At 45.5% G+C, this 12,053-nt stretch overlaps 1 protein-coding gene across 6 annotated transcripts in view; it reads left to right on the top strand.

Moving 5' to 3' along the window:
* Positions 1-6,041: 6,041 nt before the first annotated feature.
* MDGA2 (MAM domain containing glycosylphosphatidylinositol anchor 2) overlaps positions 6,042-12,053 on the top strand; it is an 837,423-nt gene continuing 831,411 nt past the window's right edge. For all 6 annotated transcript variants that reach the window (XR_014841441.1, XR_014841443.1, XR_014841412.1 and 3 more), the window contains exon 1: positions 6,042-7,572. Coding sequence is in view for 2 of the 6 variants with exons in the window: in XM_021074079.2 (XP_020929738.1) it covers positions 7,293-7,572 (280 nt within the window). In the remaining 4 variants the exon portion in view is untranslated. The remainder of the gene's footprint in view (positions 7,573-12,053) is intronic.

Genomic DNA, 12,053 nt, shown 5'->3' with positions numbered 1-12,053 from the left:
CTATATTCAACTTGCTTCTGATTCCCTGTAATTCTTGCTGCTCTAGGGTTCTATACTTATTGAAGTCGAGCATCTCTTCATGAAAAGGGCAGAAGCCAGGTAAAAGAAGTGTCACATGTTGAGAGAGAAAACAAAAATGTTTTGAGGGGAACTCCTAGACCCAGGCTCTAAATTATTAACCTCTAGCTTAGAGGATTCAGACCACAGCAATTTTTCTATAAACCAGAGTAGGGAGAACGTAAGGATGAAATGGGCTCTCCTTTTCACTTAGAAGGAAGGCAAACAGACTTCTGCCCTGGTGTGGAGCTTGAGTGGAGGACAGTAGAGGAATCTAGGGGGAGCTTGAGAGAGAGAAGAAGAAGCAGAGTCAGAAAATAGGGATGTACCGATCCCAGAGGACTTCCTTGTCCTCTTGTGTTCACATAGGGCGAAGTTTATTTATACTTTAAGACTTCCTTATTTATACTTTAAGAATTACAGAATTCTGTGGTATAGAAAGTTTGTTGTTAGACTCTTTCCTTAATCCTTGGATGAAAATGCCTCATAGAGTGCAAATTAGGACTTCTACAAAGAAGTGAAACAGTCAATAATATATTCAGGTAAAGGCAGAATGAAGAATAGTGCCATTTAGTTTGCTATTGTGAGCCATGTGAGGAGATCCAGATTCTTCTGGTGGCTCTAGAGGAGCATGGGAAGGTGTGTCTATGCCTAGAGTTCTGGAAGAAGCCTGAGGTTGGAATGAGGTGGGAGCTGAGTCCTTACAACTGGAAGCCCAAAGGAGAAGATGGGAGCACTGGATGCATCAGGGTAAGTGGCAGACAACCAAGATCAAGTGGAGGACAGGAAAGCTGAATAGAAGAAGACACCTCTCCCTATTACCAGGACAAAACATCAACCAACCACTAGTGGGGTAAGGACAAGAAAAGCACATGAGAGAAACCCTGGGAAACAGAATAATTACATAAGAGAGACTAAGTTTCAAACCAAGAAGAGACTGTGCTTCCTTGAGTTTTTCCAATAGCTAGCTGATATGAGTAGCTTGTTTGCAAGGCGAACTTAATTACAGAGGATGTTAAAAGTTGATAGCCTATCATATTATACATATATAATATAATATTTTTATAATTTAGTGTTGTAATGACAAATTTTGAACACATCATCTGATTATGACCATCATTTCCTTTTCTTTATTTTCTATTACATGCCTATCTGTAAATTACTCCAAACATAGAATCTTGGGGGAAAATGTTATTCAGCTCTCTTGTAGTCCTTCATATCTGTGGCTTAATCAAATCAAGCCTTTGTCAGAAACAGTGGGTTTCTTTATAGTTCTACCACAAATTTTCTAATCCAATGTTGATCTTTAATCTGGTCTACTGGTGACCTAGATGTGTAAGCATTGCTTTATACTAATCTGTTTTTAAAAGATAGTAGGCCGAGCATAGTGATAAGCAGAAACTTCTCTGCGTTAATATTTAAGCTGTTGAGTTCTCCAAGGATACATCTAGGGATGTAGCAGTTTTCAAAAATAATCTTGAAGCAAAATTATACTCTCAAATTTTCAAGTTTTCAGCTCTTCCTAAGTCCTGAAATGCCAAACCGTTACAGATAAACTGTGGAAAGATTTCAGAGTTCAATGTGACTGGACAGAAATGGGACAGATGAACTTTGAATGAAAGCAAGTGAAGTAATGCTTTTAGAGAAAAACTACTTCATCCTCTTTATAAAACTAAAGGTTCCACGCTGTCAGCTAGCCTCAAGATGGAGATCCTTCCAGTTATTAGCCCCATGTACAAACGTCCTCCAGCAACTAACAGATATTAAGAAAAATATTAGCATTAATAATAATAATGATAATAATGTATTGCTTAAGCCAGGTGCTGAGCTATGTAATATTCATGTATTACTTTATATAAAACTCTTAATAAACTCATACTCTTTTCATTTCAGGGGATACAGGAAATGTCAAGGTCACACTGACGTCAGAAATTCAAGCTCAAGGCAATCTGATGTCAAAGCTCAGACATTTACCTACGATGTTACACAGTCCTGTCCTGAACATCTGCTCTGGAACAAGTCAGCATTGAGTCTGTTCCCAAAATAGTATCAGAATTATAATAATAGTGCAAAGGAGGCATGCTAGAAGAAGAATAAATCTAGATAGGGCAAAGCAACTAACATCACTGGGACTACTGTATAGGAGAGTAGACTTTTAGAAATAACTATTAGTTCAAGATACAAACTGTATAGAAAACATGAATGAGTCACAAAATCCTACAAGTCTGGAATTAGGGACTAGCATGTTTGTCTTAAAAGAAGGAGGAACTATCAGAGCCAATGCTCTTTACCAAATAAATAAGTACTCAGGAAGTTGTTTTTTTGTTTTTGTTTTTTTCCCTTGGCTGTATCCACAGCATGTGAAGTTCCCAGGGCAGGGAACAAACCCATACCATAGTCCTAACCAGATCCACAGCAGTGCCAGTGCCAGATGCTTAACTGCCTGAGCCACAAATGAACTCCTCAGAAATTTATTTTTGAGCTGAAGATACAGTATCAAGACTACCATGATACTACCTCATGTTTTCCGTCTCTGCCTCTACTTTCCTGTCAGATACTCTTCACTGGCAGCTACAATATATCTGAGACCTTAGCCCCATCATCTGGTAACAAATTATCTTGGCATCCTTTCAAAGTAGTATCCATATATTCAGCCTCACCTGGGCACCTTTTATTTTTTTTGGACCCTGTATTTGCTACTTGCAGGGATTATTCTTTGGGCACTTTGTTGCTTCATCAAGCCATGCATCTTTCCTTGGCTTTTCTCAGCCCTAAGAAGGGGATTTGATGTGCTTCCTTATTTCTCATTTTAGCAGTTTCTCATTGCCCTTTTTTCTTTCACTAAAGCCCCGTTGAGGGACGACTGTTTCCTAAAATGAAATCTTTGTCTCATATTTAACACCAGTATCAGGGTTCTGCTTCTTATAAACAATTGCCCTGACCCTGCCTCCTGCAAATGACCAGCACCTGGAATTCCCCAATGCTATGCTCAGTGTCTCTAATAAGAAATTATATCTATCATCTGAAACAGCTGATGCTTTGTGATGCTGCTTAGACTTCCAAACTTGCATGCTGGCAGATATTACCATGTAGGATGAAATTAAACTAGGTGAACAGGCATTTGGCTAGAGAAAATTTACCAGGACAGAAGATTTTGTGCCCTAGAGAAATGGTTCCAATTTAGTTAATCAAACTTTGAGGTAACTAGGTTAGTTTCAAAGAGATCTGATCCATGGGGCAGAGGTCGAGGGGGTAATGGTTCATGGCCTTGGGTACAAGTCTGGGCCATAGAACAGTGAAGCTTGCCTTAACTGATTTTGGGAATATCAGAAGCATATTTTACCTCAGGATAAAAGGACCAGGTCAGGGATCCAGCTATGCAACCAACTCAGGTATAATTCAGGGTGGCTTGTCCTTTGCTGCTCCTGTTAGAGACAGAAGAGAACTCCTGAGTGGGCCCTGGCAGTAATGCAATGTGGGATTCCTTTGAGTTCTGTACATTGAGTTGCATATTCACTATGCAAAATCCAAGAAGCTGTTGATCTTTAAATTTATCCACACCATCCCTGTAGGAAACAACACTAACTGGGCCACCCAGTGTCCTGGTTCTGATTTCATTACAGCCTTCGCACCTGCCTTCCAGAGCGGCTCCTCTTCTTGCTGATATACCATCTTCCTGTCTGTTCTTAAGACTCAGCTCAGGCTCACCACCTGGAGGCCTTCAATAGTTAGTGCTAAGGTGAGGCGAGATACATAATGCCTATCTGATTACGGCAGCCTAGAACTGTGGAAGTGCCAGGAAAAAAAAGAAAACCAAACAAAAAACTCTGATTGATTGAACTAGCTGATATTTCTATAAGTCGTCTAAACAGTATTTTCATTGGAAGAAAAAAAAAAAAACGATGTTAGACTCTGCACAATTTTTATCCTTAGTGTCATGGAACCCAATTAATGGTTGCATGTAAAACCTACCACTATGTGCCTTGGGACTTTCTTTATATATCACACTTAAGATGTAAATAGGAGTAGTGGTGTATGTGTTGACCAACACACATTGTCCACTAGATTGTGTGCTTCCTAAAGGTAGGGATTCTGTCCTATGTATCTTTGAATATTCAATATCCTGGATAAGAACTGGCCCAGAGTAGATACACCTGGCTGTTTCCTCAATTGAAGTAAATTGTAAAACGACTAGGCTCTCTAAATTCTTTATGTGCTCCAAATACATGGAGCTTGGTCCCTACCTTGGCAGAAGTGTGGATTACATGGAAAAGAAAGGCCCTGAGTTCCTCAAGCTTGTGTTCTAATCTCGAAGATTAAGAAAAGTAATCCCTATTATGGGTACTCACTTAATCTGGGTTCCTCTGTTAAAGTGACACACTGAATTTTTGGGATAATAAATATTTCAATCTCCAGTCCTGAGATTAATCAAAGAGCCTATGGGTCCATAAATAAAAATCAAAGAAAAGGACTGTACAAATACACAGGTGAAGTACTCTTTCAGAACACGAGTGGCTAAAATCCGGAAGTTCTTCTTGGACCAGACACAGTCTGAGCTGCTATCTGAGGGAGGCACTGCACTTTATTGCCCCTCAAAGCTGCTGTGCTGCACTATGCAGGAATCACCTACTTTTAAAAGATTGATCTCCGGAAACCTAAGACAACACCCCTCCCACCCCCAGCTGACCAGAAAGTGAGCTTCACTCATTCTCCTTCAGAAATGCCACACACTGAGTTTTGCCTCTAAAGTGATACTTAATTCCATCTCTGTGAAAGTGGCGCCTCATAAAGAAGAGGTCCTCAACACTGTGAGGCATCCTGTGGGAACTTTTCAACACTGATTCCTCTCACCTTGTAAATCCAGAGTAGTAGATCACGCCTTATAAAAATAATAGACATAATTCATTTAAGTGAGAAGGACCTTGGTGAAAACAATGGGTTCATTTTCTAGTGCAGGGAGTCTGCCCTCGCCTCGCACCCCCACTCCCGCGCCCCTCCCAGCCATAGCACAGGGAGACGGACCTGCAGTGTGTTTTACTGGTCTATTATGGGAGCAGACAAATTAATAGTATGCTCCAGATTTTCCGTGGCAATTACTTTTGTAACACATGTATAAATGCACGTTTTTAGCTATTTTAATCACTTCCCCTACCCATATGTTGTTTGAAGAGTGAAGAATATATTCGACAAAGTGGATTGCAAGCAGGAAACACTAATTATCGTGGCTACAGAAACATCACAAACGACTACTCTATTCCCCGTTTTCCCCTATTAATTTTTGGTGAAATATTTCTATACTAGTTCCAGTGTAAATTACAGATGCTTTGTATTTTCTAATCCTTTTATAGGTATGAATTTCCTAAGCTCCTCAAACATCAGAGCTAGATCTGCCCCAATGAGAGACTCCGTCTTTCACAAAAGGGAAAAGATTTTCAAAGCGGTGAACTTTAGTAGAAGACATTGCATGTTAAATATACTAAGTTCTGAACTTTTAGTGTTTTTCCCCTAGAGCCGTCATTGCTGTGATGACCGTATTTCCGTTTAAAAGGACAGAATTGCGGAAGAAACGGAGTTGTTTCCAAGTGCTGTGGCCTGTTCTACCCTTTAGTCAAGAACGGACCTGGGAGATCTCAGGCGGCGGGGAGGTGAAGGTGTGTTCCGTAATCACCCTGGGTCTAAAGTGGTAGCTGGCCCTTCCGCGTGCAAACACAAATAGCTCCATCAGAAAAGACTACCTGCGGCCGCGGCCGCGGAACTCCGGCTGGTGGGGGCGGGGGGCTCGGCGGGGAAGGCTGGAGGCCGGATCCGCCGGCCTCGCGGAGCCTGTCGGCGTTGTCCATACTGATGAGCTCTTCGACTGACACAGGAAGGCAGAGCTTAGGAGGAGCCGAGGAGGCAGAGGCGCGGAGGAAGGAGACTGAGCCGCGCACCCGGCTTTGACGTCGCCCGGTTGCGGCTAGCAGCTCGCGCTCTCAGCACGTAGCGCACAACGTGACCACACACAGCTTCCCTCTCCCACAGCCCGGCAGCCTGGCAGCCGACTCTCGGCTTCGTCCTCCTCCTCTTCGCCTCCGCGGCGCTCACCCCCGCTCACGCCCAGGATTCCGGCCCGCGTCGAGTCCTCGGCGCTCCGCCGCCCGGCCTGGGCACCTCTGTTGCAACTGGGGCCCGAGCGGCGGCCGCGCAGCCGGTGTCCTTCTCAGGCGGCTGCTCTCGGGTTCAGCTCCGGATGCCAGCGCAACGTTAGCCCAGGCGGGGAACCCCTTCCGCGGCTCCCTCCTCTAAACTCCCGCCTGTCCCGACCGCCCCCACCCCTCCACCTGGCGGGGGCAGCGCGGAAGCGAGGAGGACGCGTGGTGGTGGTGGTGGGCACGCATAGACGTGTGTGCGATCCATTCTCTGCTTCGCATTTTCCTCTCTTGCAAGTGGCGGTGCCTGGACTCTGCTTTCGACTCCTGGAATTGATGCGGCCGGCCTGAGCCCCTTCTTCGCTTGCTGGGCGCAAAAGGCTATTTTGGAGAAAGGTGGTGGCGGCGGTGGCGGCGGCGGCGGCGGCGGCGGCGGCGGCGGCGGCGGCTGAAGCTGGTGCCGGGGAGAGCTCCAGACGCACACTCTGCGCCCTGTCGGTCCCTCTCCTCCTTCTTCCCCCTCCTCCCTTTCTTTCCTCCCCACCCCCGTTCCCCTAGCCCCACTCCTCCTCTTCCTCCTCCTCTTCCTCCTCTCCCAGCGCGACGATGCGAGCCTGTATCGTGTAACAGGATTGGCGTTGCAATGGCAACTGATGGAATGGGGGAAGGCAAGACAGCAGGGCTGGGGGCTCCGGACTGCGGGCAGGCGGGCCGCTACCGCCGCTTGACGCTCCTCCGGGGACCTTCGCGAGTTACTTTGTAAAGGCGAACCCAAGCGAGGAAGCCCCTGCTCGGTGCCCCGAGTCAGAGGCCACTTCCTGCTCCTTGGCTGCCAGCGCCAGGCTCGCACCGCTCGGCACACCCGGCCCCTTGCCCGCACTCGCCGCCAGCCCAGCGCGCCGCCGCCGCCGCAGCTGCGGAGACTCGAGCCCGCTACCCTGAAGAACACTTCGCCTCTCGGCTCCCCTTCCCATCACGCCCCCTGCTCCTCCCCGGCGTCTGCGATTTTCCCAGGCGCCCGGTGTGAGTGCGGCGTGCGTCTGAGTCTGTGTCAGGGTATTGTGTTGTGCGAGAGTGTGGTGTGTGTGTGTGTGTTTGTGTGTGTGTATGAGTGTGGGGTGTGCGGGGCTCCTGCGCTCCGCTCACGGCCGCCGCCGGAGAAGGACGGACGGACGGCGCTTCCCTCTTCGGCGAGCGGTTCCCGGGCACCTCGGCTCGGCCGGGGCGCGAGTGGAGTGCGCCGGGCTGACCGCCGGCCTCCGGAAGGTCCCGCTGCGTCCCTCTTGGACTGGATATGCTCATGTTCACGTGAAGATGGATTTGGTGTACGGTCTCGTGTGGCTCCTGACAGTCCTCCTGGAGGGGATCTCCGGTCAAGGAGTGTACGGTGAGTGGAATCGAGACGCTATCGTGACCTTGTGATTCTTAGGTAAGATAGGCTGGTGAGCGAAAAAGCACGACTCGCGCCGTTCCGGGGCCCCTCCCGGCGTGGCTTTTGATTTACACTTCATCACGTTATTGGGAGCGGTAAGGAGGCAGCGAGCGCGCTGCGGATTGGGCTGCGAGCCTCTCCCCCAGCGCCTTGGCTCCGGCTCGGAGTTGGGTCGAGCTGGCAGCACCGCACTGGTACGAATGAGTAGCTTTGCATTTGATTTATCCCTCTGGGGACCCCAGCTCTAGCAACCTTTGGTTTAATCCTGATTTGGCTCCCTGCCTGCGGTGGTGTTGGTACCGTGTTTTACCCCGAAGGGAAGCTCCCCATTGTGACCCCAGTGAGCTCCCCATTCCTCTCCGCCTTCCACCCTCTGCCGCCTTTTTCTTTCTCTCCACCTTTTCCTTTCTCTCCACCTTTTCCTCCTTTTTTTACCCCCTCGTTGGGAGTGGGTGGGTGGGGTGAATACCTCCTTGACTTGATTTTTTGGCACAGGAAGTGGGTTGACAGTTGAGTTGCGTTCTGCACCATCCGTTGCCATGAGCACTGACTTGGGGACGGGAGAATAGCAGACAAGATTCTTGGTGCTAGACACAATTAAGGGACGTGTTTATGTGAATGGATGAGCAAATGCATGAATGAACCGACGGCCAAGTCCTCGCGACTCGGCTTCGGGGCAGGACGCTAGCTCACTGCAACAGGAACATAGACTCAGTTCTGTGGAAACCCCAGGGCCGGACGGGTTAGGGACAAGAGAAGGGCGAGTTTGTTAATTCCGATGTTTTTAAGTCCTCAAGAGCAAATCCAGGTTCCTTCGTCTGTCAGCAGTTGGCACCCTTGGCTTTCCGGACTGAAAGATAAACTCAGACCCCCCCTCTCCCCCCCAGGCTCTGGCTGAAATATGCGTCTTCTCCTGGGACAGACTGGCAGTGCCACAAAGGCAAAATAACTTTTATGTTCCTCAGGTATGGTGGGAAGGTTAGGAGAGCAGCCCTCTAGGGAACAGCAGGCCAAGACTCACCTACAGTTCCCAGCCCAGAGCCCATATTCAGAAAATGTGTGCTGGAAATTTGACCCACTGCCTTCAGATTCCTCCGGGCTTTTGGACCCCAGGCTGCCTGGCCTGAGTGTCTGTGGAAGTGCAGACCCTGGAAGTGACTTCCAAGTGGGCGAGGATGCAAGGGGACCTTGAGTGTTCAAACTCTAGGAACGTGTCCTGCGCAGTGGGCGGGTGTTTGGGAACAAATGCTGGAGACTCGACCCAGGGTTTCCTCTCTCCACTGTCTCCTCCAGGGCTGAGTTGTGCCTGGGATGGTAGGGAAATGGTCCCAGCTGCTAGCCCTGGCCTCTGCTGCGCTCCTCGGCCCCTCCCCTCTCCTGTCTTCCTATTTCCCTCCTTAGCTCTCCGGCCAGGAAATCTTTTTCTCTCACCTCTAAGTGTCTTTATTTCCCTTCTCTTCTCACTCCTCTTTTCCCTTTTCCGAATGAAAGAGTTTGCTTGGTGGTGGTGGGTGGTGGTGGTGGGTAGTGGTGGTGGTGGTGGTGGGACTCCTCAGTTTCAACTGCTAGGCTGATGGCAGGAGGTGGGCTCTTCTTGAGCAGAGATGGAATTCATTTAGTGCTTTTTTGCCTTCAGAGGGACTCTGTATTGAGTAGTGGGAGTGGCTGGGATTCTAGGGATGAAGGAGTGCTACAGATAAGATAGACCCTTCTCAGTGAGCTGTTCCTTAGTAGGATAGAGTCTGAATTTTGCTTGTCCAAGCCTTTCTCTCCCATTGGTTCAGATTAGCCCACATTAAAGAAATGTTTTTTTGTTTTTGTTTGTGTGTGTGTGTGTGTGTGTGTGTGTGTGTGTGTGTGTAGGAGGTAATGAGAAGTGAGAAAGATTGGGTGGCGGTTGGAAATGCACTGGAACTGTCTGGAGGTGGGGGATGTACTGGAACAGTCTGGATATGCAGGGTTCCATCTTTCTGTCCACTTTTTGTCAATAAGATTATTTGTCCTGGCAAGTCTTGCTGGGCAGTGGAAAAGAAGAACATCTAGGAGTTAAGACAAGTAGGGAAAAATTACATCAAAACAGTCTTGTGCCCATGCTGCTTAACAATAAAGGAGGAGGCATTTCTGCTACTGAACTGATCCTTGAGATGAAGGAGCTGGGGTGGTGGTCTTTTTTTTTTTTTTTAATTGATGTGGTTATTAGTCACTTAGCTTGGAATAGAATTGGCTTTGTGTGAAAATTAGTCACCATCTCTAGTCATTATAAATATCATAGCTATGAGGTGGGTGGAAAATATATTTATATATTACTTTTCAAATGAGTCTTACAAATCACAGAAGTTAGATAATCAAAGTGGGAATCCCTAACCTTCAGCAACAGCATCACCTGGGAACTTGTTAGGACTGTGGATTCTTGAGCCCCTCCCAGACTTTCTAAATCAGAAATTCAGTGTGTGGATTCACATTCTGTGTTTGCCACCTCAGGTGATGATTCTGATGCATGCTAAAGTCTGAGAACCACTGATAACCACTTCAGATTTCATTACTTTGACTTTGTGAATCATGACCTTTCTTAATCTTAAGGAGTTTTATTTTTATTTGTGATAGCATTTATGGGGAAGAGAACAGTTTATTTTTATTTAGGTATAAAATATTGATCAGCTGTAAAAAAGACTTGGCGCAAGACTCTAAAGTATGTTTTAAACATTTTACCCGAAAAGCCTTGAAAATGATTAATTTAAAAAGCAGGTCAATCATAAACAGAGACTTGAAAGACCTAGATAGGAACTTTTCTGGCATAAAAGTCTGTATTCCTGTATCCCTTTATTTTCCTGTATTTGCAAGATGTAAAACCTTTCATGCTGCACACAAAGTGTTGTTTATTAATATTGTCTTCTAGTAGCTAGGTTCAAGAGGAAATAAATTATTTTATAGGTACTATATTCAAAATCACTTCATTGCAACCTAAAATTAATTTTGTGATTTAGAAATACATCATTATAGTCTTTCTTCTTTGAAATAGCTAGGCAGCCCTTCAATCTTCTACTACTAGCCTGGAAAATTCTGAGCATGAAATTCAGATTTTTTAAAAGTAATTGAGAACATTTGTTTTAATGCATAAATTATATTGTCCTAAGTTACTCTAATCTTCCTATTGTCAGTCAGCTGGGCATCCTGTGAAACACTTAAGAATGAAAATTTCTGCTATAGATCTAGGACCTTATTGTCATTTATCTTGGAATATTGCACAACAGCCTTACTGCACAGTAGCTGAGATTTGTGTATATATGTGGCATTTGAGTAAAGGAGATTCTCCTTTGATTTATATCTGCCTGTCTACCCTCCTCCAGACATTCTGACATCATTAAAAAAAAACACTTTTTAAAAATGGCATTTTTCTCTGTAGAAAATGGCATTTTCCCCTGTATCTATATTTGCATAGTTTCCATTTTCTTAAGTTACATATTCTCTCTTCTTGAATTTTAAGAAGTTATTTGTACTCAAACGTTTTCCTCAAAACAATCTCAGAATTTTAAAGTTTTAATTTTCTTTTTTACTGTTTTAAACATCACTGAAAACCAAAAAGTCGTTAAAGAGGAGTGAACTGTTATCTGTTTTTGGCATTATTAATGTTGCATTAAACTCATTGCATTTGCTTTAGGATAACTGATTAAACATAGTACCAAGGGTCACAGTGTAAGATGGACAGGAAGGATCTGAAGAAATTTCAGACTGTCATTGGGTTGAATCTAAATGTATATAGATTGACCCATAAGGATGTTCTGCAAGGTCAGGTACCGTTACATCCAGTCCCAGAATGTTGTCCTCCACACAGCAAAGTTATCTCAAGGTGCACTGAATTGTGACTTTTGTCTGGTTTGCATTTGAAGAAACTCTGTGATCAGATATTGCTTTTGACTAAACACATATTTAGGGTGTTAGCCTGTGGGATGTGAGGAGGAGATGACTTTAATAAATGTTGCTAAACATAAGTAAATATGAAGCTCTATCATATACAATTAGCTCTAGTCTTCTCTCTTCCCACTCCTCACCTCATCGTCCCTATGTGCACAGGAGAACACACCCCCCACACACACACATGCTCTCAATCATCACCACCTTGGTCACCATCAAAAGGAAAAATGGGTTGTCCTTTGTATCTTGGGATTATTTTTGTTTATTCAAGGTTATCCTTACTGGTCATGTAACTGAGAATTTATGTGCCAAATGAGCAGATTATTGTTTCATACTATGTTACTTGCTCATGTCCTCTTTGTCCCTGGGGAAACCCCTAAGTAGGCTATTAAGTATGTAAGATTGAGTAGTTGTACATCAAGCCTAAGGAATCATTTTCCAGAGAACAAATCAGTAAGGGTGCCAGGGTTCTGACAGTTGGGAGTCAGAGGTTAAAAGTTTAGAGGTGAAGTGTTTCTGGTGAA

Source organism: Sus scrofa, chromosome 1, assembly GCF_054392235.1.
Source record: "Sus scrofa isolate SSC_HxYL_T2T_F1_AM1 chromosome 1, Sscrofa_HxYL_maternal_Yorkshire_Landrace_v2.0, whole genome shotgun sequence".
In the NCBI taxonomy this organism is placed as follows: Eukaryota; Metazoa; Chordata; class Mammalia; order Artiodactyla; family Suidae; genus Sus; species Sus scrofa.
Note: the sequence above shows the minus strand (reverse complement) of the source record. Positions and strands in the feature narration are given on the sequence as shown.